Raw genomic sequence first — 23,123 nt, forward strand, 5'->3', positions numbered from 1 at the left:
CAGAGAGGCATGTCAATCGGGTATAAATGCTTAAGTGATACAGCAATTAGCAGCTATAAAAACCCCTAAGTTAGTTCATTGTTGTCTGATGAACTGGGCTCCCGATTGTGCCCCAAAGGAAAATATGAGAATTTCCTCTTTCATGTTCCTTAGGGATGCTGTTGTCAGATGAGGATGGAGGCTGCCTTCAGTATGACGTTGTCGACTTCTAGCACCAGAGGAAGGAGCAGCATAGGAGGAGCTCATACTGGGAATAGTCTGGCATTCTGGCACCGGTCCCACTGTGCCTCCCTTCAGGGTGTGTACGTTGGTCTCATCCAAAGGGGGTGTATCTGGAGAGCTGCTGCTCTTGTTTCTCTTTGACGTGAGTGTTGTCCATGTTCCGCATAAACCATGTATGGAGACTTCAACGATAGTCTCAGTGGAGCATGTGGTTCCCTTCATGAATGCTACCATGCTGGTCCAGCGAGAGCTGTCTCTTTCAAGTCAGTATTTACTGGTGTGGAAGTTCCTGAGAGGGAAAATCCTGTGAGTGAAGTTCAGGAATATTGAGCGTGTCAGCAAAGAGGCCAAGTGCTTTGCCCAAGACGGTGATGTTTCCCCGTCTCAGCCACGGGAGCGTGTGCAGAGTGGCCCTCAGAGGGGTCCCGCTTGCACACTAGCAGAGTAGTTTGTGCTCTGCTCTGCTCACTGGAACGTGCCTTTGTATATTTGTGGTTTTCTGTAAATGTGATGCTCAGATTTGCCGAGCAGAATTAAGCAGGAAAATTTGAAACTTTTCTGCAAATAAAAATCAAATCTGATGCCAAGCTTGTAAATGTAAAAATGTACCAGGGCCAGATTTGTCCTTGGAGTTTTAATTAAAAATAAAGTTTAATTTATTGTCTTGCAATTGAACCACTGCTTTGCAATGGCTGTTCTTCCTGGAAGAAGACTTGGTCTTTTTCTACAGCCTTCTTTCAGCCTGTGCTGAGGGTGCTATTAAGACACCTGAGTTTGCAGTGAACTATTAAATGTCTCGGAGAAAGTCCGAAATCAGAGAACTGGAGGAAGAAGTGGTGTCTGTGGCTTTAGATCAAGGATGAAATGACCTGCTCTCCCCTTACCTTCTCTACAGAAATGACTGGTTAGTGACAGTGTCTCCCTGGGACAATGGTAGGGCAGGATTAGGCTTGAATGCACTCGGGAACTTCACTACAATCAAGAAGGTTCTAAGACTGGAGGGTTGAACAGCAGCGGGAAGGCCGTGTACTGTGAAGGGGTTACACTCCTGGTTTTGCTGTACATGCAGAGGTAAGTCATATCCACCCAGCTCTGCTGGTCTCTTTCAAGGCTCGTGCCCTGCTGATGGAGAAAAAAAAATGTTTATTAAATATCACTCTTGGTGAGACGTTCTGCCTCTGTGAGCCTCCCAGCACCTCTCTTGGGTGTAAAAGCCATATAAAACCTCTCTTCCACAGGAGGTGAACATGGCTCCCAAGACAGAGCACGCGCTTTGAGGAGCTCTCCCTCATGCACCTCTGGAGACATGTAGTGCTTTTGCCTTGTGTGCTGCGAAAGGAGAGTAGCAGGGGAAAATAGGAGAGCTTTGAAGCACAAGGCAGCTGCTGTGGAGCTATATGTAACTGCCGTTTAAAACTAAGGAATTAAATTATCTGTCTTGGCTGTCTTATACTCAAGAAAAGCACTTGAGAGAGCTGTTCCACAGAGAGGGGCAGAATGTTGCCATTAAAGGTTAAAAAATTATTTAAATTGGTGTATTTTGTCATGGGCATTTCAGGGATAAAGTGTGCTTCAACACACAACATAATCCAGCTGTGTACTAACTGTCTGCTAAGGGAGGAGAGCTGGAGACACCCTTCAGACGCTGCATGTAACGTACTTGGATCTGTATCCATGCCCGATGAAATGGAAGCTCCTGTACATCAGGAAGATGCAGACTGGTTTCTTATTTCGCTCTTCCTCAAGAAGGATCTAAAGATAGTGGTGAATGTTCCCCTCAGCCAAGCATGAGCGTGCCAGCTCTGGTGAGTAGAGCTCTTGCACAAGTAACATTTAAAGTACTGCTCATGTGTTTTGCCAGGACATCACATGAAGCACCATGACATACTGGCACGGTGTTTGGATACTGGAGAAGTCTTCATTCACACAGCCATTGTGGAACACCTCTTCTGCAGTGTAAGTAAGTAGTCAGCACAGTGTAAGCAGCGAGTTCTCCTAACTCTGTTGTTGCACAAAGGCTTCTGAACGAGGCTGAAAAAGACAATTTTACATCTTCTCTCTGTTGACTGATTTGGCCTCCTAGGAGCAGCTGGATGCGTTCCCACCCCCAGCAGTCCCCTGCACCCCTCTGGGAGCGTTCAGCCCAGCTGCAATGACAGCTCAGCTGCTGCTTGCGAAGCAGCTTCTGAACTGGTGCAGTTACAGCTCCGATCCATGATGGGGTGAACTGGTTACAATTTCGAGTTTTGTGCATGTGCCAGTTTTAAAGTCTCACAGTTCTGTTACACTGTGTAGTGGTGTAGCTTCTTGATGAGCAGCTGCAGTAGTTCCCCGCTGAGTTCTCTGCGGCAGTGGCAGGAACCTCTGCAGCCATCTGACTTCAATATGCCTGCGTTCAGCACAGACCCTGGCGGGACCAAGACTGAGCTTGGTGCTGTCTGTAAACTCCCTTTGCTGCCTTGTGTCTTTGTAGCTGTAAAGGAAATAAGCGTTGCGCCGGGTCCCTTCAGCCCTACGGGGTAAGCGCAATCTGCTGGATAGGTTCAGCGGTCATTTACCAGCGACGCGATCGGTACAGGTTTAGCAAGGAAGCAGATGTGCTGCCTGTGTACCTACACACAGTTGTATACTCCTGTTGTACCGCTGTTGTGTCAAACCATCGCTGTCCATCAATCTAGCCTCCATATTTGTATGTAAAGTTCATTTTCACAACTAAAGCAGCTTGAAATACTTAGAAACTGTATTCAGGAGAGGTCACTCACTGAGCTATGCAGAAGGATCCGAACTCAAGCCCTAGTGTATTTGTGATGTCAGGTCTGTTTTCTAAAATTAAAATTCTGGTTTGAATGAAATTAGCAAAAATAACGGTTGGGGGGGTGAGACTACAAACGCATAGCTGGAAGTTGCCTTTAATTGAGCTCACAGAAAACGATAGGCCATTGCAAATAGTACAGTACTTAATAATAATATGAAATATGTCTGTGTGTATGGTCCGGTTTGTCTAGGCCATGGTGCTACCCTTTTGTGCTTGCTGCTAATTAGAAAAATCATGTGGTAGGAAAAAAATGACTGTATTTTTCCTTTTACCATGTAGAAAATAGAGCACTCTGTAAGTTACTGACCTGAAAGATAGCAATACTGCTGGTCCTGTTTCATGCAGTCCCCAAAATGTTGATGTAGGGATGACTTTTTCCTAAAAGGAAACCAGCTCCCTTCAGAAAGCAGACTGAGAGGCGTGTGAGGCTTGTTGTAGTTGGCCTCCCTCCCAAAAGCTCTTAAAGCATGTATTTAGGCTTCTTTCCATGGGTATTTAGAGAGGGATGTTTTTCAGATGTGTTAAACTAATCATTCTTGATGTGTTCTCGTGGAATCTCCCCCACCCCAAAAATAGCCACTTACTTTAACAATGTACCTGCGTGTCATGCCCTTTTCAAACCATTTGGGCACTTGTAATACAGGGTAACTTGTATCCCGTTATTTTCAGGGGTTCCTTTTTCAATGTTGGAGACCCCTCTACTGTGTTCAGAGTTGAATTCCTCTGAAGGCTCTTGCCTGGTTCACCAAACTTTCTCAAAATCTGGGGATCAGACCACTTGTCTTTAAGGATTAACCATCTCCAGTCCCATGAATGAACCATCTTCTACTGAAGTGCTGCTCACCCAAAACCCAAGAGCATGGATGGCCACATGTGGAAGAGGGAATAATTCTTTACGGAATAATTTCTGTTCTCTAGGTAAAACTTGAAGAAGTTGAGGGACGAAACAAAAGGGCAGGAAGTTAAGATACCGGTCTTTTCATAAACGAACAGTACAGAAATGCTGGACTAGCTGGTATGTTCCCAGACGGTAGCTGGTCAGGAGCTGCTGCTGGTGAGCTACGTTAGGCACAGGAACAGCTGCTTCAGCCCCGTATGGAGCGCGCTGCTGGGCAGGCGCTCAGGGCCCTGGTCCGTGGGACTGCTGCCAGCGTGTGCTCAGTGGCCAGAGATGTCCTCCTGATGCTGGGCGTATTTCTGCCCATCTCGGCTGTGGCAGCAACAGGTTCTCTTTGTAGTTGTAAAGACTGTTTCTTGACAAACTCCTGGACTCGTAGGGAAAAAAAAACCCAACACACGCTTGCTCTGCCAGCCCCGTCAGTGGGGTAACAGTCCTAAAGGAGATGGGTTTCCTCAGAAGGAAAACACGACATGAACAGTGGTTTGTTTCTGCTTCCAGCTCAGGAAGTACAGAAACCAAGAAGGAAGCTGGTTACCAAACGATAGAGAAGAGCATGTACACACCTGTGATTTAAGAGCACTTTATTGTTCTTTAAGGCTACTTTTAAGTACAAAAAAAAAAAAAAAAGATGGCCTGCCAAACCTTTTTTTTTTCCAGGTGAAACAAGGCCACAAAAGAATGGTATATTACAGATTTACAAACACAGAGAGAATCTTTCAAACTGAACTGTAGATAACCTGGCTCTGTGAAGAAACTTCACCACGTCTCGTGATGGTGAGTTCAGTTTAGTTTCCTTCCACCTCCCCCCAACCCTTTGGCTTTCATGACATTATTGTGTCTAATATATGTTTTACTGGACATATCACATTAAATCTTTATTGCCCTCAAATCCATTTACCTATCTCAGATAAGTAAATGTAACCTTGTAAAACAGCTATTATTGAAAATATTAGCTTTAAAAACATTATCTTATTTGCGTTTACGAAGAAATATAGGAGTCACATTTTCCACAGAGTCCATCTACAGTATTAGTATTTTACTGTTATAATGCTCAGTAGCCTGTAGCAATAACAAACTAGTGGCTATTAATGCTAATGCAGTGTTCTCATAGAATAACTGTGTTCCTGCACTTTTACTGTATTACAGACAAATCTACAACAAAAAAAAGATCAACTTTTTTCTCCAAACAAAAAAATGAATGATTACAATAAAGGAAAGGGAAAAATTAAATAGCTACATATCATTAACAAATTAATTGTTCCTCAAAAAATACCTACAAATTTCTCTGTACATTCTTTACGCACAGCGTAACGATGGTCTTAAAGTTACCTATATAAAAAAGTGTTCTTTTAACAATCGTCCTACAGAGAGTAGGGTACTGAATGCCAAAGCAAGTAAGCGTTGACTACCCAGTAAGATGGTAGTGAAATGTGTAAAACTGGGGGGCTTAGGTGGTTTTTTTTATTTTTTTATTTTTTTAAAGAAAACTGAGCAGCCACCTTCTCAACAAGAGTAAGAGCCAATCTCCCGATCTCTTTCTACCCTGCACCTTTACCAAATTAAATAGCTTAACTTTAAAAAAACCCATAAAATAAAAGCCACAATGGACCCAATACTGTAACATAGTCCATAATACATCACGTGTAGTTCATCTTCCAACTAGTTCTAACTTTCTACACTGAACCAATCATTTCAGGTAACCCAGTATAAAAAAAAGCCCTAGTTGCAACTGTACTGGGAAGATGGAATGTATGGGGGAGAGCAGTTACACTTAACAAGAAGAAGAGAAGCTCTTAGTACTAGCACAGCTGTGGTTTTACGCCTGCCTCTATTGCCTAATTTCTAGTTAGTAGCTATTAATATAGCAAATGATAATAAATGCAGTAATACCTGTATAAAGTTTTCTAATGGAGGAATGTATGCTGCAACTTGGCATAGGTTTATGAGTAAGCTTAAAAAAATCAAAGATCATTTTTCACAAACTGTAACAATCTGTTGTCCAGCCAAGATACGTAACGGTAGCAGTTTCTGCAGCTAGTTAAAGGTGGATTACACAGACTTAGTTTTAGGAAGCAAATTCCTGTTAAGCAGACAGTGCTGCAGACAGAAACAATTACTCAGTCATGCGCAAAGCTATAGCATCCTGTACCACGCATCGTATATCTCTAAACTGCATCATTTGCGGCCTGTCCTGAGGCTGTCCTCTTTTGCTGGCTGCTACTAAAGTGAGTATCAAATACAAATATCATAGAGTACAACTGTACCAGCAGTAAGTATATCTAGGATTGTTACTGACAAAAATAAACTAATTCTGAAGAAAAGCTAATAAGTATTATGATTCTTACTGTCTATACATTAATAGATACCAGCTATTTTTCATAAAACATGCATCGTTAAGCACTATTGAACCCTCCAACCTCAGCTCTATTCTAACAAACTGCAGTGTTTAGGAAAAAATGCCCGTGTTCTGTAAATTATGCAGTCCAGTTGCAAGCACTAAGCACCTGAAATCTAAAGAGAGAAAGACCTATAACCTGTATGAGACTTCCCCTTCCAAAGCTGTGTTGCTTTAAGAAAAATCAAACTGATAGAAATGTCATCCTTAAACCCTTTTTTCAGCAGTTTGCCCTCAAAATATTAGCATCTTCCAGAAAGTTGCTATGCAACTTCAGTCCTCCTCCAATAGTGCAAATCATACATGACAGTTCTTTTCAAGTATATACATACAAAATTACTTCACAGAGGGAAAAAAAAAAAAAAGCATTGTAAGCAAACCAGACAAATTCTAGTCTCAAGAAGCTAATAAAAGCAAAAAGCACTTGGGTCAACCAACTAAGTGTAATGGCTTTTGTGGATTAGCGTGCATTATTTTGTTTTAAGGGGCAGCAGATTTGCATCAGAGGTTTCTTTGGTAATTGAGGCAGGAAAAAAGGATGCTACATCATATGAATCTTTATGAAATAGTTCCTGCTATCATCTTTAAGGGCACCCTTTTACAAATAAAAAGTGAGTACACAAAAACATGTGTTGAAAACTAATCTCCCCTCCCCCAACACTATTGTAAGCACTGTTCAAAGCTCAGTCAAACCATGCAAATTCACAAACGTAACGGTCCTCTCTTCATGAGACTACAGAGGGCGAGTGATTATGATTGACCATATGAGAGGAAGGGGAAGACTGGCCCCGCCGTGAAGCAGACTCAGGACTGCTAGAGACTCCGTCCTTCGCAGCTTTGATCTGAAGCCATGTATCCCCAAGTGCTTTGGCAAAGTGGTCATCAACTGATCCTGTGATGGACACAGAGTTTGCCACTGGCTCAGGCTCCTTGTAATTCTTGCCAAGGCTTCGGCGGAAGTGCTCTTCCACCACTGGGTCACAGGCAGTGGTAGCTGGAGGGGGAAAGGAGGCAGAAGATGCATTATTTCAGTGCAGAACCCTGGCACCAAGTACTGGATTCAGAACCCATATTGTCTCCCATTGTCCTGTCATCTCAGCATAAAGCCAGACAGACTTCTTTACATCATTACAGAACCGGTAGTGAATGGGGCCGGGAAGAAGATGGAAGGAGTTAAAATGAAAAAAAAAAAAAAAAAAAAAGTAATAAATGGAGTTGAATATTTTTGCGTTTCTGTGACCTGCACCAGGTAAGCATTTATATATAATTATAGTTCTCCCTCAGGCTAGTAACAGCTACAGCTCTGATTCTGTGGAAACCCTCTCCCAAAGCAATCACACAAAACTTATGTTTAGGCTTAAATAGAATTAAAGATGAAAACAGTTCTTTAAAATCAGCTCCCTAGCCCGCTGATACCAGTCAGATGTGAGGAGACCCCATTCTAAATTACAGCGTGCCAAAAGCTGATTTCAGGGTTTCATCTTACTTGACATACTTGTGCTAGGAGCCAGACAGAACTAAATGTACATTAACGCTGCATTAGGTACTGTGAGCATTAAAGTGGTGTAATACTATTACAAGAGGAACAAAGAACCTTAAAAATCAGGTTTTGAATGATAATAGTAATAATTCCTCAGACAAAGTATGAGAGTTGCAGTTTTACAATTTAGAAAGAAAATCTGTGTCTCTAAATGAGATTTATCTTTCAAAAATACTTAAAACTGTTAGGATCCATGCCCTTGTCCTTCACACTACAGAAAGGCTTAACTGGTCCTCAAATAAATGTGTCACACACAAAGACCTCTTCAAGTGACAAGAGACAAATATTTTCTGAAAACGTTTACAACTGTTCCAAAGCCCGTGTAAATACAGCTGGGGCCTCAATGAAGCAGCTCTCCTTAGACAAGTAACAGGAGTTTTCTAGAAAACTTCCAACATCCTAGATCTCTAACTACTGACTTCTCTAAGAACGTAATGTATCCTCCAGGGTCTCACTTCAGCTTCTAATTCCAGTTTTCAACAATACATTGATTTTTAAAAGAAAAAACAAACATATAACAATCATCATCATCTTACTATGGACTTTTAGGTTCCTACCTATGTCACACTGGTATCATTACATTGACGCGTTCTGGTTGATGAAGCCTCACTGCCACGGACTTTTGGAAACGCTGTGTGTTAAAGCTATGCATCAGCAGGTATAAGACTTGCAATGAAAAAGGCTGTGTTTTCCCCTAGTCACACAGTGAGAGAAAGTGAAGAGAAACAGCCCCAGGTTGCCCAGCAAGTACTGCATGAAAAGATTTCATGAAAAGTACTAATTGCACAGAAGGCAGAAAGCTGAAGCCCCCTGCTTGGGTTGCTATAGCAACTGCCCTCCAAAGCTTTTTGCGTTATCCGTGCAGAGAAAGGTGGAGGGTATGTGCTTTGGAAGAGTATTTGTATCTGCAGGAAAAGATCTTCGTGACTGCAGCTGAAGCACAGAAGTTTACTGACTACTGAAAGACTGGGGAAACTACAGCTCCTAAAATAAGAGCATGGTTGGATCTGCTGGCCCTGCTGCTGTTTGTCAGTTAGACTAAAATAAACATAATGACTTATTTGTCTGTGTCGGGTGTTTGGTTTTTTTAAAGAAGTTTTTCAAAACAAAGAAGAAAAAAGAACACCTCTCTCTCCCTAATTTTGAATTGGTACTTTTACTGTGGTATAGGATTGATGGTTAGAAAGACTGCAGAGGGGATCTGTGCTAGCATGTCTCTGGGTAGACTGGATACAAAGAGGTGTCTATTGTTTCACCTCCTTTTATTCCTGCTAATTCATCAGTGCCTACACCGTTACGGTTAGCGAGATTATTTTGTTCTCCTCAAATTCTAATCAGGCAGCTAAGAGTGCAGACATGTAACTTACTGCTAGAGGGTCTTCTGTAGGCAGGCATGGCTGAACCGCAGCCACTGTGAGCAATGGGGCAATGCGAGAGGTTACAGTTCCGGTTGTTCGCAGAAGCACAGGTGATTACGGAGGGACGGTTCTAATATGGAAGAAAAAAGAAAACTGTCACTCACTAAGGCAATCAGCCAAAGCCATCTTAGCAGCAGTTCACTGCATAATCACTTGAGATGTACACTGAACTGAATCCCAGCAGTGAAATAACCCATAAACTATCCAATTCAATAAAGTGTATTAAACCCCAGAATATTCAGTTATTATTTGTCTGATTAAAAAAAAAAAAAAAAAACCAACACATTGCATTTCCATAATGGTTCTTAGTTATTTAAGTGGCAAGCAGCCATACAGAAAAAGGGTAGTATAAAAGCAAATCATTAAAAGCATTAAAGTGATTTTACAGTGACTGTTTCAACTTCACAGACATTACAGACACAAAACTAAATGTCAACACATTAAATATTTGTTTCAGTCTATGTCCACATATCCTTGTGATTCCAGGACTCAGAAGGGCTTTACAGATTTTACAGGTATTTGTTGTCTTAGTGTTAAACAAGTTTTAATGTTATGATTTTTCATTCAAAAGTTAAGTTTTCCTGGCCTAATTCTGTATTCCGTACTTCAGCAACAAAAGAATAAGCCCACAAGATGTAAAATATGAAGAGCTCCTGAGCAAGTCTTGACCGCAAGTACTTTCCTGTTGCAATTAATCTGCCTTTCCAGCACTACTTAATAACCATCATCCTTTTTCATTCTCAACACATGCAAATTCCCCAAAATGTCATTCCCCAAAATTCACAGAATCTTAATTCCGCAATGTATACTTTGTACAACATATAAAATACTCTTCTTATAGTTGTTTGCTATGTAAATGTTACACTGAAACAAGGCCTTAGGAACAGAAATGTCCCTGTTTCTCCAGGTGGCTGAAGGGAAATAACGTGGGTGTTGAACTATTTTTGCCTTGCATCTTTGGTATATTTTATGATGCAGGGAGTCCATTTTGCTATACTCAATGCAAGTTAATTGTTAAATGTCCAACAGATTAACAGAATTGATGTAATTAACACAGTTTTACTTTCTTGTCCATTTTACAAATCTGTGCAGCAATCCCACAAAAATCACTACGTTACCTACCACCATACAAAGTCAACGAGGAAGGAAAGAGTTTTCATTGTTTAGGGGTACTTTAGTCTAGACAGAGTAAGAGCAAGACCAAAGTAAGAGAGATGAGCTTTCAAGGGGAGGTTTAACACTATTTGTCTAGACACAATGGCAATGATGCTATTTACATCTTATTTACTTTTTTTACTTTGCTGTCAGTGCAGTTAAGAAAAAAAGTGAATTATTTGGTTTTTCTGTAAGCAGTTCACATGTGGAAGTATTTATTTTCTTTTTTATAGGGGCCAAGATTTTGTGCGTCTATGAAGCGGTTTGTCAGAAGTGTATACATGCTATTCGCTTCAGAAGAGTATTTTAGACATGCAAGAGGTGGGAAGTGGAGAGAGAGAGACAGGTAATACAAGAGCTTGTCTCAAGAATGCATGTACCAACACCGCAAAGGACCTGAGAGGCCAGATAAGGCATCTTACAGAATCCCCTGGTACGGTTCTGTGAGTACAGCTGCACTGAGCAGACTATACATATTTATATGAGAATATTGAGACAAGCTGAGAATTTAGTAACAGTGACTACAGCAGCTGAATAACACTACGCTGCTTAAAATAAGAAGGTACTTTTTTCCGATCTCTATTAGAAACAAAGTAAGATGAACTCCCATTCAACGTATTAAGGTTAAAAAAAGAAAAAAAAGAAACAAAAACCCAAATCGTCAAACTAGGGTTTCTTGTTTTCAATACACCTTTTTCTTTGTATGATTTCTACTCTGTGCTCTTAGCAAGGTCTTACCTCAAGAAAATAGATTGTAATCTAGCTCAAAATGTCAAAGGTAACAAAGGAGAGAGGAATCTGGTAATGGGCATCAGGAATCAGCCCAAGTCAAACACACCAAAATAGAAGAGTGTCAGTGGTAGTAGCTGCTAAGCTGAGACGCAGCGGTAATACTATCAAAGGGCACCAGTGTCGTCAGTGGAAGCCTGTCCCTTCCTCCTCTGTCATCACTGAACGCTGAGAGCAAAGAAGAGCCGTTCTGCACAGAACAATAACTCCGCAATCTGCGTGCCAAATGATGCAAGATATCAGCGACACTAGTGTAAAGCTAGGCATTTTGGCATAGCAAAATGTAAAAGACCAGCGTACATAGCCAGCCACCGTGAAAATCTACACAGTAGAAGTAAAGTATATGACTCCCATGAAAAGAGGCTTTCATAAATTGCATATGAAAAATCCCAACCTCTGAAAGGTCATCCCCTCAAAGTGTTTACCCTTTGCAGGGCTTCACAGTGGGGAGGACAGAAGGAAGGACGGAAGGAAGGAGGAGCTTGGGTACACGGGCCAGTTTGATTTCCCAACACTACAGCTCATCACAACTCAGTTACCTTGCTTTGTCTCTCCACTTGTGAGAGGGATAAAAGTGAGCCTGACATATAAGAAAACTTATTGTATAAACTGCATAGGGATAGCTCATCTTCAGCAGTTCTGAAGGAAAACAAACACCATATACAAGGTGGCAAGCCAAAACCCAAACAATCAGGCAAAACCAAGACAAAACAAACCAAACCACTCCAGCATATGGAAATAAACTATAAAATAATCAAAAATCATTACTTTGCTTTAGGAAAAGTAATTATGAAATAGCAATACAACATTGCCCTGAACAACACAACGAATGCATTTGGCTGGCTAAAACAACTAAGGTCATTCCAGCTTCTTTCACCTGGAATATTCAGTGCAAAATTCTCCTTTATGCCCTTTCTGTCTTGCACCACTTCTTCAGCAGTCCTGGGAGGAGAGAGCTGGGACAGAGGGCAGGGAAGCACGCACTGACTGCCAAGAAGAGCACAGATGAATACCCTCTTCACCTGTGAACTGCATCACTTATTGCCTAACAGGTACTGGAGCTTTGCTCAACCACAGACTTTGCATTCCCAATTAAAACACATATATTCACAAGCTTAGCAAAGCATCAGAAAAAGCAGGAAGGCCGAGATATCTGTGATCGATACATTCAAACATCAGCGATTTATTCACATTAAACACAATGAGCTGTGACATTCGTTGTGCATTTTTAAAATGCATTTTGCCTGAAGAATAGTATGGCCTACCTATTGTAACTCACAATACATTCTGCTTACATCTGGGAAGTCCTCATCGTCTCTACAGCAAGGATTCCTACAACCACCCTGAGTTTCTTGTCAACCTAGAAGCCAGTACCTGCTGCCGTTCCACAGAAGTCAGTGTAGGTGTGATGCCAACTGTTCGGGTTGCATCCATGCTGTTTTTGGTCAGTGCTAGAGGTTGATCCATGGTCAAGCTTGGGATTGAGGCATACATGTGATTGGCATGAAGGCTCATTGTTGGGGCAGCAGCCCTCTCTATTGGGCTGCGACTCCTCTCTCTGTGCTCCTTCCGATAATCTCCATTGGCAGTCTTGTTTCTAATGCATGAAAGAGAGAAAAAAGTCAAAGGACTTACTATTGTTACAAGCTATAATGAGATATGCAACATTAAATCCCCTTAAGAAACATGAGGCAATGCATTTTGCTTGATGTACAGAATCCCTCAGTGAGGTATCCCTGGTCTATCCAGCCACCTCCCTGCAAAGATAAGCCAATGATTTACATTTGCAAGCTCTGGCAACCAACATTTTTTTTCAGCCTAGAATTTCTTCAGATACTTATCTAAACGCACCGAGTTAAAGTAACAACTGATGATGTTTTGTTAAGGTCAGACACCTCCTCATTTAACATACTATTAATCCCACTCTTGTCTCCTAACACTGCAACAGTCTGTAAGCATTGCTGAAGCCCAAGAAAAGTTTATTTTACTCAAAAGACATGGGTTGATACCAGCCAAATGCAGTGAGTCAAGGCAGGAAGCAGAATTTTCAGAGCAGAAAATGAAGGAAAAGCAAACTACACTGCACTTATCTCAGAATCATTTCATTACAACTGTTCTTTAAAAGAGTAATTTCAAACTACTACTGAACAGTAAATCTTAGTAGATGTACTCACATAATTAGCCTGTCATTCACTGCAATGCAAATAATACGGATTTTGTACTTGATATTTCAGTTTCCATACAGCAACATAATCATCACTAAAGGTAAACCAGTGAATCAAAGGATAGGTATTTTATTCATACTGGTGAAGGCAGTCATTCATAACCACTTACCTAGGTAAGCATGGGTATGACTGGCAGTCTGGAACACACCAGTATTGTAAGAGTTAACACGCTGCAATACCTAGTGCCCCTGTGTGAAATAGCAAGCTCAGTCTGTCTTTCACATAAGAAAGAGCTGAGGAAAAAGCTGGTTCTAGGGAAAATACATTCTGTCTTCAGAAGATTCTTGAAGTAATAGTGAAGTGTCCTATATGTCCTGTGTATAAGTGGGTAAAATCCATTTACGAGGGTTTTTCCCCCACTTTTTAAGCTTATCACAGTGAACTGATATGCAGGAGCAATCTTAGAAATGCTCTGATGAATATCAGGCAGAGACAGAAAAGGAATAGAAAAATGTTGTCTGTAATACTAGAAATTAAGATGTACACATAGTATTCGATATTGAAATAAGTTACAACTCCAAGAAGCTACTGCCTATTTCAACGTCTGAGAAAGTCTCTCAAAAAGGAATAGCTAACAGCTGAAAGGAAGAAAAAAAAAAAGCCCTGCCAACAGAGGAAAATAAGGAACCCCAAAGCTTATCAACAAATATGCTACAGAAAAAGCTTGCAGGTTTATATAAATGAAATAATTACTTAGATTTATCTAATGGTTACTTGTTGGTTTACGTTAGTTAAAAACAGGCAATAATATTACTCTTGTCTTGAAGTTGATTTCTCTGTATCATCTAAAATCAAAACAGCACCGGGGTTCACATTCATCCTCCAACACCACACCACTACCTCCCACTGTTCACACACACATATACACACGCACACGCGCGCATCATTTCAGCACAGCAGGTTCGCCCGGCGCCCCTAACCCGGCGTGGCCACGCAGCCCTGCGGGCAGCCTCACAGAGAATCTAAAACCCCAGTGCACGGTGCGGGGATGCTCTGCTGTAACCCTGCCCCGGGAGTCTGGGGTGGTCGCTGTGTTGCACGGCGTTTGTTTAAGTGCCTTTTGAGACCATGTAAACTTTTAGCCTCGACAGCATCCTGTGGCAATGGATTCCAGAGTTTAAACTACATGCTTTGTTAAGTACCTTTTCTTCACAGGCTCTTCTTTCTTTTTAACCTAAAATCGAATGGCTTGGTCTGTTATTGCCCTAGTTCTTGTATTAGGAGAGAGAGAAAGCCATCGCTCCCTGCTTATCACCTAATGCCACTCCTGAGTTCATCTCTCTCTTCAGCAACGTTTTTTCTCCAGGGTACTACTTTTTTCAAATAAAAATTGTTCCCGTACCCTTGTCATCCTTGTGGCCCCTCTCATGTAAGAGCTAGAAAAGCTGTAATCTTTCTTGAGATGAGGGTGCAGATCTCTGCTGTATTCAGGAACAGGACCTTTGCTGAACTCATTACAAGTCTTCAGTGCTATTCTTCAGCCTGCTCGAGCGTCACTTGGTTGCATAAGTTAGAAATCTGCTATTGCTGCCTGAATCAGAACTCAACTCATTTATCATGGTACAAGCTAGGGTTAATACGGTACCAGGCAACCAGTGACTTGAGAACCTCAGGACACAGCTTATTCTCTACGCCAAATTCCCCTGACATGCTTAGGAGGGAACAGCCAACAAAATAACAATACAATTTGTAACCGTTCAGATCCCCCCCGGCTCTGTCGCCCCTACCTATTGCTCATCCCTTTTAACTAATTACAAATTAGTAGTTGCAGATTAGCAGAATCGACCACAAAATATAACCTTTAAGGTTTCACAGCTAGTGCTCAAGATGTTCTCTGAAAATCATGTGTTTCTTGAATCCTCCTTTATAGGCCAGATTTAGACACAGTAAAGCAGCACACAAACCGCCAGGAAATACATTCTCACAGTGCTACATTTCAATCTTTTGCCAGCTTTGGTACCGTTTCAATTCACAAGACTACTTTGCAGTATCAGCATTCAGAAGAAAGAAGTTTAGAATTGCATTGCTCTGAGCTAATGACTGATGCAAATGTGTGACTTAATGGCAGCACAACAGACTCTATATTTAAAGTACAGTAGCCTCATCTTGAATTACAGTACTGAAACAGCTACTGAACACAACAAACTAATCCTTCACCACCCCTTAGGAAGCAAGTATGGAACTTCATAAATAGTACGCCTTTGCAGACTGTTTTTGTACCTGGACAACAGCCATTAGATACCCTGGGAAATAATACATGAAAAGACATTGCTAAGATCATTGTTCAAGTGATAAAGGCAATGCTGTGTAGAGATGGCTCATTCTTCCTGCTGCAATGCAGTATCTTTGGTGGCTGCAAGCCAAAACTTTTCAACTAAATATTATCTGGTCTACTACAATATAAATAACCATTTGGAGCCTGCAAAACCACATGCAGCTCCAGTAGATTCCTACTTTTCACTGCCTCAAAACATAAGCCCTGTTCAGAACAATTATATTTTGTTTTATAAGCACAAGCTGATTTTCAAAAGAAAACCTTGATTCCTCCACCAAAAATACTTGTAAAATGAAACAAAAAATGTAGCTACACCAGTTGTTTGGGTTTTTTTCTTAGAGCTGGGATTTCAACAACTTAGTGCTGCATTTATGGGGCGGGGCTCTCAAGTGATCAGTGATGAACAAACCTGCTGAAATTCCCAAGCAAAAGAAATTTTCCATTTTACAGAAATTCTTACATTTTACCTATTTCACTCATCCTCACTTTAAATAAAGTCACAGCCCTAACTATTGGTGAACTGGTAGTTTTGCTGCCCCCCCCAAAAAAACAAACCAAACTTTTCTGCAAAGATTTTTGGAAGAAGGGACCAAGAAACTGGGAAATGGGATCAGTCTGATGCCAGAAAGCACAGCACAGTAGGCAGACCTTCCCTAAAGATACCTAAAATTATTGAGTTATCTCAGTAATCTCAGCAGACCACACCCCAGCCCTTTCTGTCGGCAAATAATTCCCTCTTCCTAAATTAGAACAACTCCTCTTCCGGGCAGGGAACTGTTTCTACGCCACTCCTCAAAAATCATCTCAATTCATCTACCTTCAACTATATAGTCTTAGCAAAAAATGAAAAATACCTGAAGCTTCTCCTTCCACATCAGATATTATTTCTTCTGAGCCCAGCTGAAAATTTTACAGCACCATGTAGAATAGTAACATGATAGCCCTGCCCTTGTGAAAATACACCAGCACTTCTGAGTCCCTCCTATTTAAATATAAATAGCAAATCCTACAGACATCTGACTCCACTTGTAAAACAATTGTACATAAAATTATTTATAGAGTATTCACCAATTTCATATTGTTAAATAATTTAGTTTAAAATGTAACTTTAAAAATAGTTTTCTATTAGAAACTGAAAGTTTGTTACAATTTATTATTATTATTATTAATGAGAGAAATAATTCTTGTTTCAATATTAGATGCTTTGTCTGAAGGGGCAATGAAAATTGCATGTGTTTGAAGATAATTTTATTTCACTAAAGTGAATTAGCTTAAAAATTCCACGTGCACTGAACAAGTGCAGAGATGCAGCTCTTAGTTCAAACGTAAGGGCAGAAAATTACAAAGAAGGATTTCTGACCATGTTTGGTAAAAAAAAAAAAAAAAAAATATATACTACAAATAAATCCAGCTGTCCTAACAGCTTTACCATCCCCCAACATCACTTTGACTTATAAATCAGCATATGTAACTCTGGACTCCATCTTCAGTGGCAAATAGGCCAGTGCATCTCCACTGGCTCAAAAAATAGCTAGTAATTAATCAGAGAACCTGAGCAAACGTCAGGCAGTGGGAGGCTATTACATCAGCCATACCCATCACCCTTCCTTCCCTTCAAACAAGAGGTATTCAAGCTACTTGCAGGTTTATTTTAGAAAAATTATACATGATTCCAACCTTAAATTCATTTCTCCAACACTTGAAAAACAGACATTGTTTTCCATGTTTCTCCCCAATGAATCATAACCGAGGCTCCAGCACTTACCAAGCATCATGTGCTCAGATGGATGTCATACCAAAACCACACACATCCTGACTGTTAGCTGAAAGTCTGCTTCAGTTTGGTTCTAAATAATGTTTGTTAATTGAAAGCAATGTTTCAGTCCTCCTCAGGAACCAGTTCAAAGGTAGTTAAAATGCATTGTTCTTAATATTTTTTTGGTTGTACAACCTTTAAATGTGGCTGTTCTGTTCACTGGCACAAAGTGGCAGTAATTCACGCTCATCCTACAGGAACAGGCTAACTCTGCCAGCTGCTTAAGGAAAAGGAAAAAAAAAGAGGCCCACTGAAGGGGACAGTTTCGCTTGCACTCACTTCCAGCCTGCAGATCCTTAAGGAACAGATGCCAAAAGTATTACTGTACCTCCAAGTGAAGAAATCACAGACGTTTCACACTCCCTTTGGCAGAAACAGAGCTCTTACTCAAAATGGTTGTACTGTAAGAGTGTGTTTCACTTGCAGAAAGAACAAGTATCCACTTACACTGATTTTTAATTATCATGTAAGTTTTTTTTTTTATACAAACACAATGCATAATATTGCTTAAGAGTAAACTTTCATTTGTGTAATCTGATTCAGGTACGATTTTAGCATATTCAGCATTTTTATAATATTTGTTTTCTAACATCTTTTACCGTATTTATTCACAAACTCTTAAATCTCAAAGAAGATAACTGCTTTTGTTAAAGACTACTTAAGGATTTACAATCCACTGATACAAAATATCTTCTCCACATGATGGGGATCATTTCCTGCAAAAGTATCTACTTGCATACATCAATTCTGCTACTGTGAGGTGGGAAAACAAGAATTCAGGTGATATTTCAAAATACAGTGGTATATAACCAGAGGGAAAAATCCCAAGTTTCACTTACTCAGAATTTTTTAAGCAATCCAAATTCACTAAAAAAACCCAAACAAAAGCTGAAAGTATTAGCAGTTCACTCTTTGAGCTTCAGTCAATTATCTGAAGTATTCATAACATGAAAAAATACTCCAAACAGCCCAATACACTCTTCAAACCATATCTACTTTGAATGGCTGCCACCTAAATACATAACCCTTTTTCATCCCATTCTATTAGGTTTATGCTTCCCTGTTACTTTGTGTAGCCTTTTCCTTTTATGGCTTAGTACTCGATCCCAAAAAGCTTTCAAGTAGGCAAGGTGCAAGAGATTATTGTTTTTGCACGAATCACTTCCTCCACAGAACCTGGACATCTGATATGGTTTCCTGAGAAAGACAAAGAATGCCCTCCCTTTTTACCATTGCTGTTATTTAAACGTTATTTGTACAGTATATTCCCCCCTGAAGGAAATCTTTTGGACAAACTAAAGATCATGTTCAGACCAATGCACAGATAAAACTGACGACTGATCTTCCATTAATGCCTTTCTCAAAGCAGCGCTCCAGCAGCTATGCCTCCTGCTATGGCTCTGAAGGACTACTCCAGAACAGCAGTTTGCTAGCCAGCTGGCTACAAAGTGGGTCTTTAACCCAGGTCTGTAACTGGCAAATCCTCCATTTCTTCCCCCGTTCAAGTCTGGTTAACATGGAAAGAAGCAGGTGGCTAAGTCTTCACTTTCTGCCTCAGGCTAGAAACAACTCAGCAAAGGCACCCAGGATTTTAAGCACTGCCTCAAAGCTTCTCCAGCCAGCAATAATTAAAATTAACTCTTCCCAGAAAAGAGCTTTTGTTCTTTTGAATTTTTCAACCTGAGCATCAGGCCCAGTTTGGAGAATTAAGCATCATATTTACACAAGTTCTTTCAGAGTCAGAAGTATACATGCACCGACCGTAGCTATTTTTCCCTGCTCTCTCCACTCCTCTCTAATCAGAATTCTGCAGTTCCTTCCCTTAAAAAATTTAAATTAAAGAAATTTTTTTTCAGCTTAGTGCTACAGGCAATGGAAAGACCTTTGAGATGAGAAGTCAAAATAAAACCATTGAAAACACACTAACAGGAAATAGGATAACCTTACATATAAACAAACGTAGGTCAGACTTCCTATATTTATCCTCACCGAAACAAGATTTTCAGAGATAAAATCTTGGACCAGATAGTTACTTGCAAATGTAATCAACCAGGAGAACAGATTTCACAGTAAAAGAAATTAATAATAAGCTGTGAAATGCATAAAGGAGTGTCCTATTACTGCCTGCACCGAGCAAAAATATTCAGATACAGAAGAGCTTCCCTTCCTGAAGGCTGAATATTCACAAGTATGAAAGAATGCAAGAGAACCACATGATGTAAGACCTTAGTCAAAAGCCAAACCCACAAAATTGAAATCTAAATCTAATGTACAGTAAAATCAATTAACACAATCTCAGATCCTCCTTATTTTTCTCACAGGAATTTTTTTTTCATGTTTGGCCATCTTTGCTCCTAGGATTGTTTTTAAAAGTAGCACTGGTTGCTTTATAATGGCAATGCTTTATTCCATCCATAAGTAAAACTCTAGGATTTATTAAATGAAAAATTATGTCACTGCTGGAACACATGCATACATATACAATCCAGAAATGATGACAAAGTTACCTTACTGCAGTAGGGACAGACTGCAGGTTACCTGTAAAAATCAAAACCTGTAATTAAAAAAAAAACAAAAAAAAACCCCAAACACAAAACCTCTGCTCACCCACTGATTTCTCTGTTCTGCACTTCTGCTGCCTACTTGCTCAACTCCAAACCTCCTACATTTAGGTTCTCATTTTGTGTGGTACACCTGATAGCTCATTTTAAAGTACCATAATTCTTTTAAGAGGTTTTATGTGAGGCCATACCTGAGATGTAAACAACAGAATTTTATCATATAATAATTATCTGGAAAAATTCTGAAATGGTCAGTGATCTCATTAATTCTGCTGAGGTAACTGTAAATATGAATTAGCCTGTTAGGAAAATTAAATAATTTAAAAAAAAAAAATCACTAATGGCTCAAAAAGTGGAGCTAGAACAATAGAAAGTTCCAGCATTTCAGTATTACCACAATAACAAGTGTCTAGGTATAATCGGACATTGCAGTAATTATAAAAAGTTTCCTAAAAATGCACAATGATTTCTGGAGCATAAACATAAGCCCATTTCATCTCTTCAAAGTTTTGTTTAACTATATGTAGGTGGAAACCAACAGCTGACTACAACTCCCATCAGCTCTGACTTAGTTTTCAAGGACTGAGGACAAACAATATTCAGCCTCCTGCCAATCGCATTAGCCAAAGAGGAGAAACTTTCTGGTCCTCTAACCTGCAACGCGGAGTCACTGGCTTCCCCTGTTCTAAGTATTGTCTAACAGCCTGTCAGAAGAACGGCACATTTTTTGGAAAGGAGACAGGAGAAGTAACCAAACCTTCAAGATTTATCTGATTCAGCCACCTCCCCATAACTCCCTCTTCAAAGAATGACAGTAGCTTCAGTTGCCTTTGAAAAACCTGCACAACACGCTAGAAAAAAAATGCGTAAGTGAAGAACTATTTCTGCCAACTGTGAAGACCAAAAGACAGAAGAGGTGAATGTTTCAGAAGCTGAAAAAGGCTCTGCAGAAGATGCAGTCTGTCTTTAGAAGATGCTGCTACTACAGTTACAGAGAGCACTTTTTTTTGAAGATAGTTTCAGTAAAACTGCAAAACTCAGGCATATCAATGCACACCAAAAACTCAATCCTATAGTTGCCCGTCAGGACTCAGAACTAAGGTTTCATTTCTAGCTCAAAAGTAAACTATACAGAAGTCAACATAGTATCTGGGTGCTTGAAGGCACAATAATCTTCTTCTGAGAAAATCAAATGAAGCCGATGAAACAGAGCAGAGCCTGCCAATGTTCACATCTGGAGAGCAAGGCAGGCTACTGCATACATTGGGACAAACAGAACATGATCTAGAAAGGCAAGTCACCGCTGGAATGGAAACTAAAAGTATCTGTGCAGAAGTCTGAACTGTTTCAAGTCCATAAGGCACTTTGAATGGCTTGGAGGGGAAAAACATCCAGAAAAGCAAATGATAAAAAATGAGGTTAAAGGGACACTCCAAACTTTCCCTAAAATTTCTAACAAGCAGGAAGAAAAATCTGACAGTGTAAGGAGACAGAAAAGAGGCTTCCATGAAAACAACTATAAGGTCAGAGGGGTTACTGGAAAGATTCAGAGGCAGCTATAAAATGATTAATTTCTACCCAACTGCAATGCCCACCCAAACACCTCTGGCAGACACTTCCTCTTATGTTCTACTAATTCATGTGCTGGGTCATGTGCAGCTTTTATAATTTAGCCATGTTAACATCCTTTTTGAAGTCAAACTTGGCACATGCAACTAACCTTTTACACTGAGTCACTGGAAAATACTGTAAAAACTATTTATGATCACACAGAGAAAACTATGGGCCAACGTCAGGAGAAAGATTGCACATAAAATACACACAGCAGTGGGTCATGTCCTAGTGCAACAAGATTAGCCGCAGACATGTGTGCTCAATATTGCCAGGGTACATCAGTCTGTTCTGCAGGCTCTGGGAAAACTTGGTGGTGTTGAAACTCAATGGTGAAACTGTGCAGAACTGTTAGAGGAAATAAAAAAATGGCAGTTACATTTTCTTATAATATTTTCTGGGTTGTTCCTTACAATATTTTCTACTTTTTTATTTGGAAAAATACTTTCATTCATCACTCAATGCTTGTCATGCAACTATTTCTATAAAGCTTAAGTAAATCTGTGAACCCCAAATTGTCAAAAGTTTATGGGATTTTATTTGGTTCAATCACAAAAAAGACTGCATCAGATAGAATCTCACGGTAGAGGAGCAGATTAAACATTTTCTTCAACTAGATGATGTAGGAAGTAAAAGATGTCAACAACATGAGAACGGCAAGTTTATTTAGTAGGAGCTTTAACAACACAAGCCAGTCTCTGAAAATAAGGTCACAGTACTGGAATTAACTGTGTCAAATTGTCAGGAGATGGGATTATAGAGCTTTCTTTTCCAACTTCAATGGTTCTTAAGAAAAAGAGGGAAAAGGGCCTGGATCATTAAAGCGTACAAATTACGGTCTTTATCCATCAGATACAAAATGTAACGTTAGCTGATGTGAAGCAGGAAAAGCTGGGAAAGTACATTAATTTGCTTTCACACAGAAATTTCAAAAATTCTAAAACAAACAGGCTTCAGACCTTTAGACTGAGAACTGGTGTTCAAATAACTGGTTTTAAGAAATGAGATTTTTTTTCATGGGCTGTTTTATAAAAGGAATAAACATTTCATTAAAAGTTTATTGAAACTGTTTATAATTGCTAATAAAATCTGAATTACTGAAACCTCTAGAAGAACTATAAATACAATAACAGCTTCATTATATATTGCACAACTATTCATACCAATATAGTAAAATAATTCTTTTGAAAAGCCGATAACCAAACCAACCACAGCAGTAGCAGTTAAGTGTTTGACAGGGTACTTCTGCAGTTAAGGCACCCGAGTTAACCATCAAATTCTACAATCAACAGATTCTCTCACAGCAACTTCTGGTTTAAGGGAGACTTTACTTAGAAAAGCAAATCACAAGCAAAAATATTTGGGGTTTTTATTTCCCCCATTTTTAAAAGACTGATTTA

General features: G+C 39.9%; 2 protein-coding genes across 12 annotated transcripts in view; one reads left to right on the top strand and one right to left on the bottom strand.

The window, feature by feature from the left end:
• The window catches only part of ATG7 (autophagy related 7), a 134,054-nt gene extending 127,669 nt beyond the window's left edge, over positions 1-6,385 (top strand). For all 7 annotated transcript variants that reach the window (XR_015701643.1, XR_015701644.1, XR_015701647.1 and 4 more), the window contains 2 exons: positions 154-2,182; positions 4,596-6,385. The gene's annotated coding sequence lies outside the window, so the exon portion shown is untranslated. The remainder of the gene's footprint in view (positions 1-153; positions 2,183-4,595) is intronic.
• A 137-nt stretch (positions 6,386-6,522) lies between these two features.
• Positions 6,523-23,123, bottom strand: part of VGLL4 (vestigial like family member 4) — a 106,685-nt gene continuing 90,084 nt past the window's right edge. For all 5 annotated transcript variants that reach the window (XM_087745255.1, XM_087745252.1, XM_087745253.1 and 2 more), the window contains 3 exons: positions 12,610-12,832; positions 9,241-9,361; positions 6,523-7,327 (listed from right to left, as the gene is read on the bottom strand). In XM_087745255.1, the coding sequence (XP_087601381.1) occupies positions 7,059-7,327; positions 9,241-9,361; positions 12,610-12,832 (613 nt within the window). In that variant the 3' untranslated portion in view covers positions 6,523-7,058. The remainder of the gene's footprint in view (positions 7,328-9,240; positions 9,362-12,609; positions 12,833-23,123) is intronic.

The sequence above is a fragment of the Nipponia nippon genome, unplaced genomic scaffold (assembly GCF_047370975.1).
Source record: "Nipponia nippon isolate SJK-2023a ecotype South Korea unplaced genomic scaffold, ASM4737097v1 scaffold_9, whole genome shotgun sequence".
In the NCBI taxonomy this organism is placed as follows: domain Eukaryota; kingdom Metazoa; phylum Chordata; class Aves; order Pelecaniformes; family Threskiornithidae; genus Nipponia; species Nipponia nippon.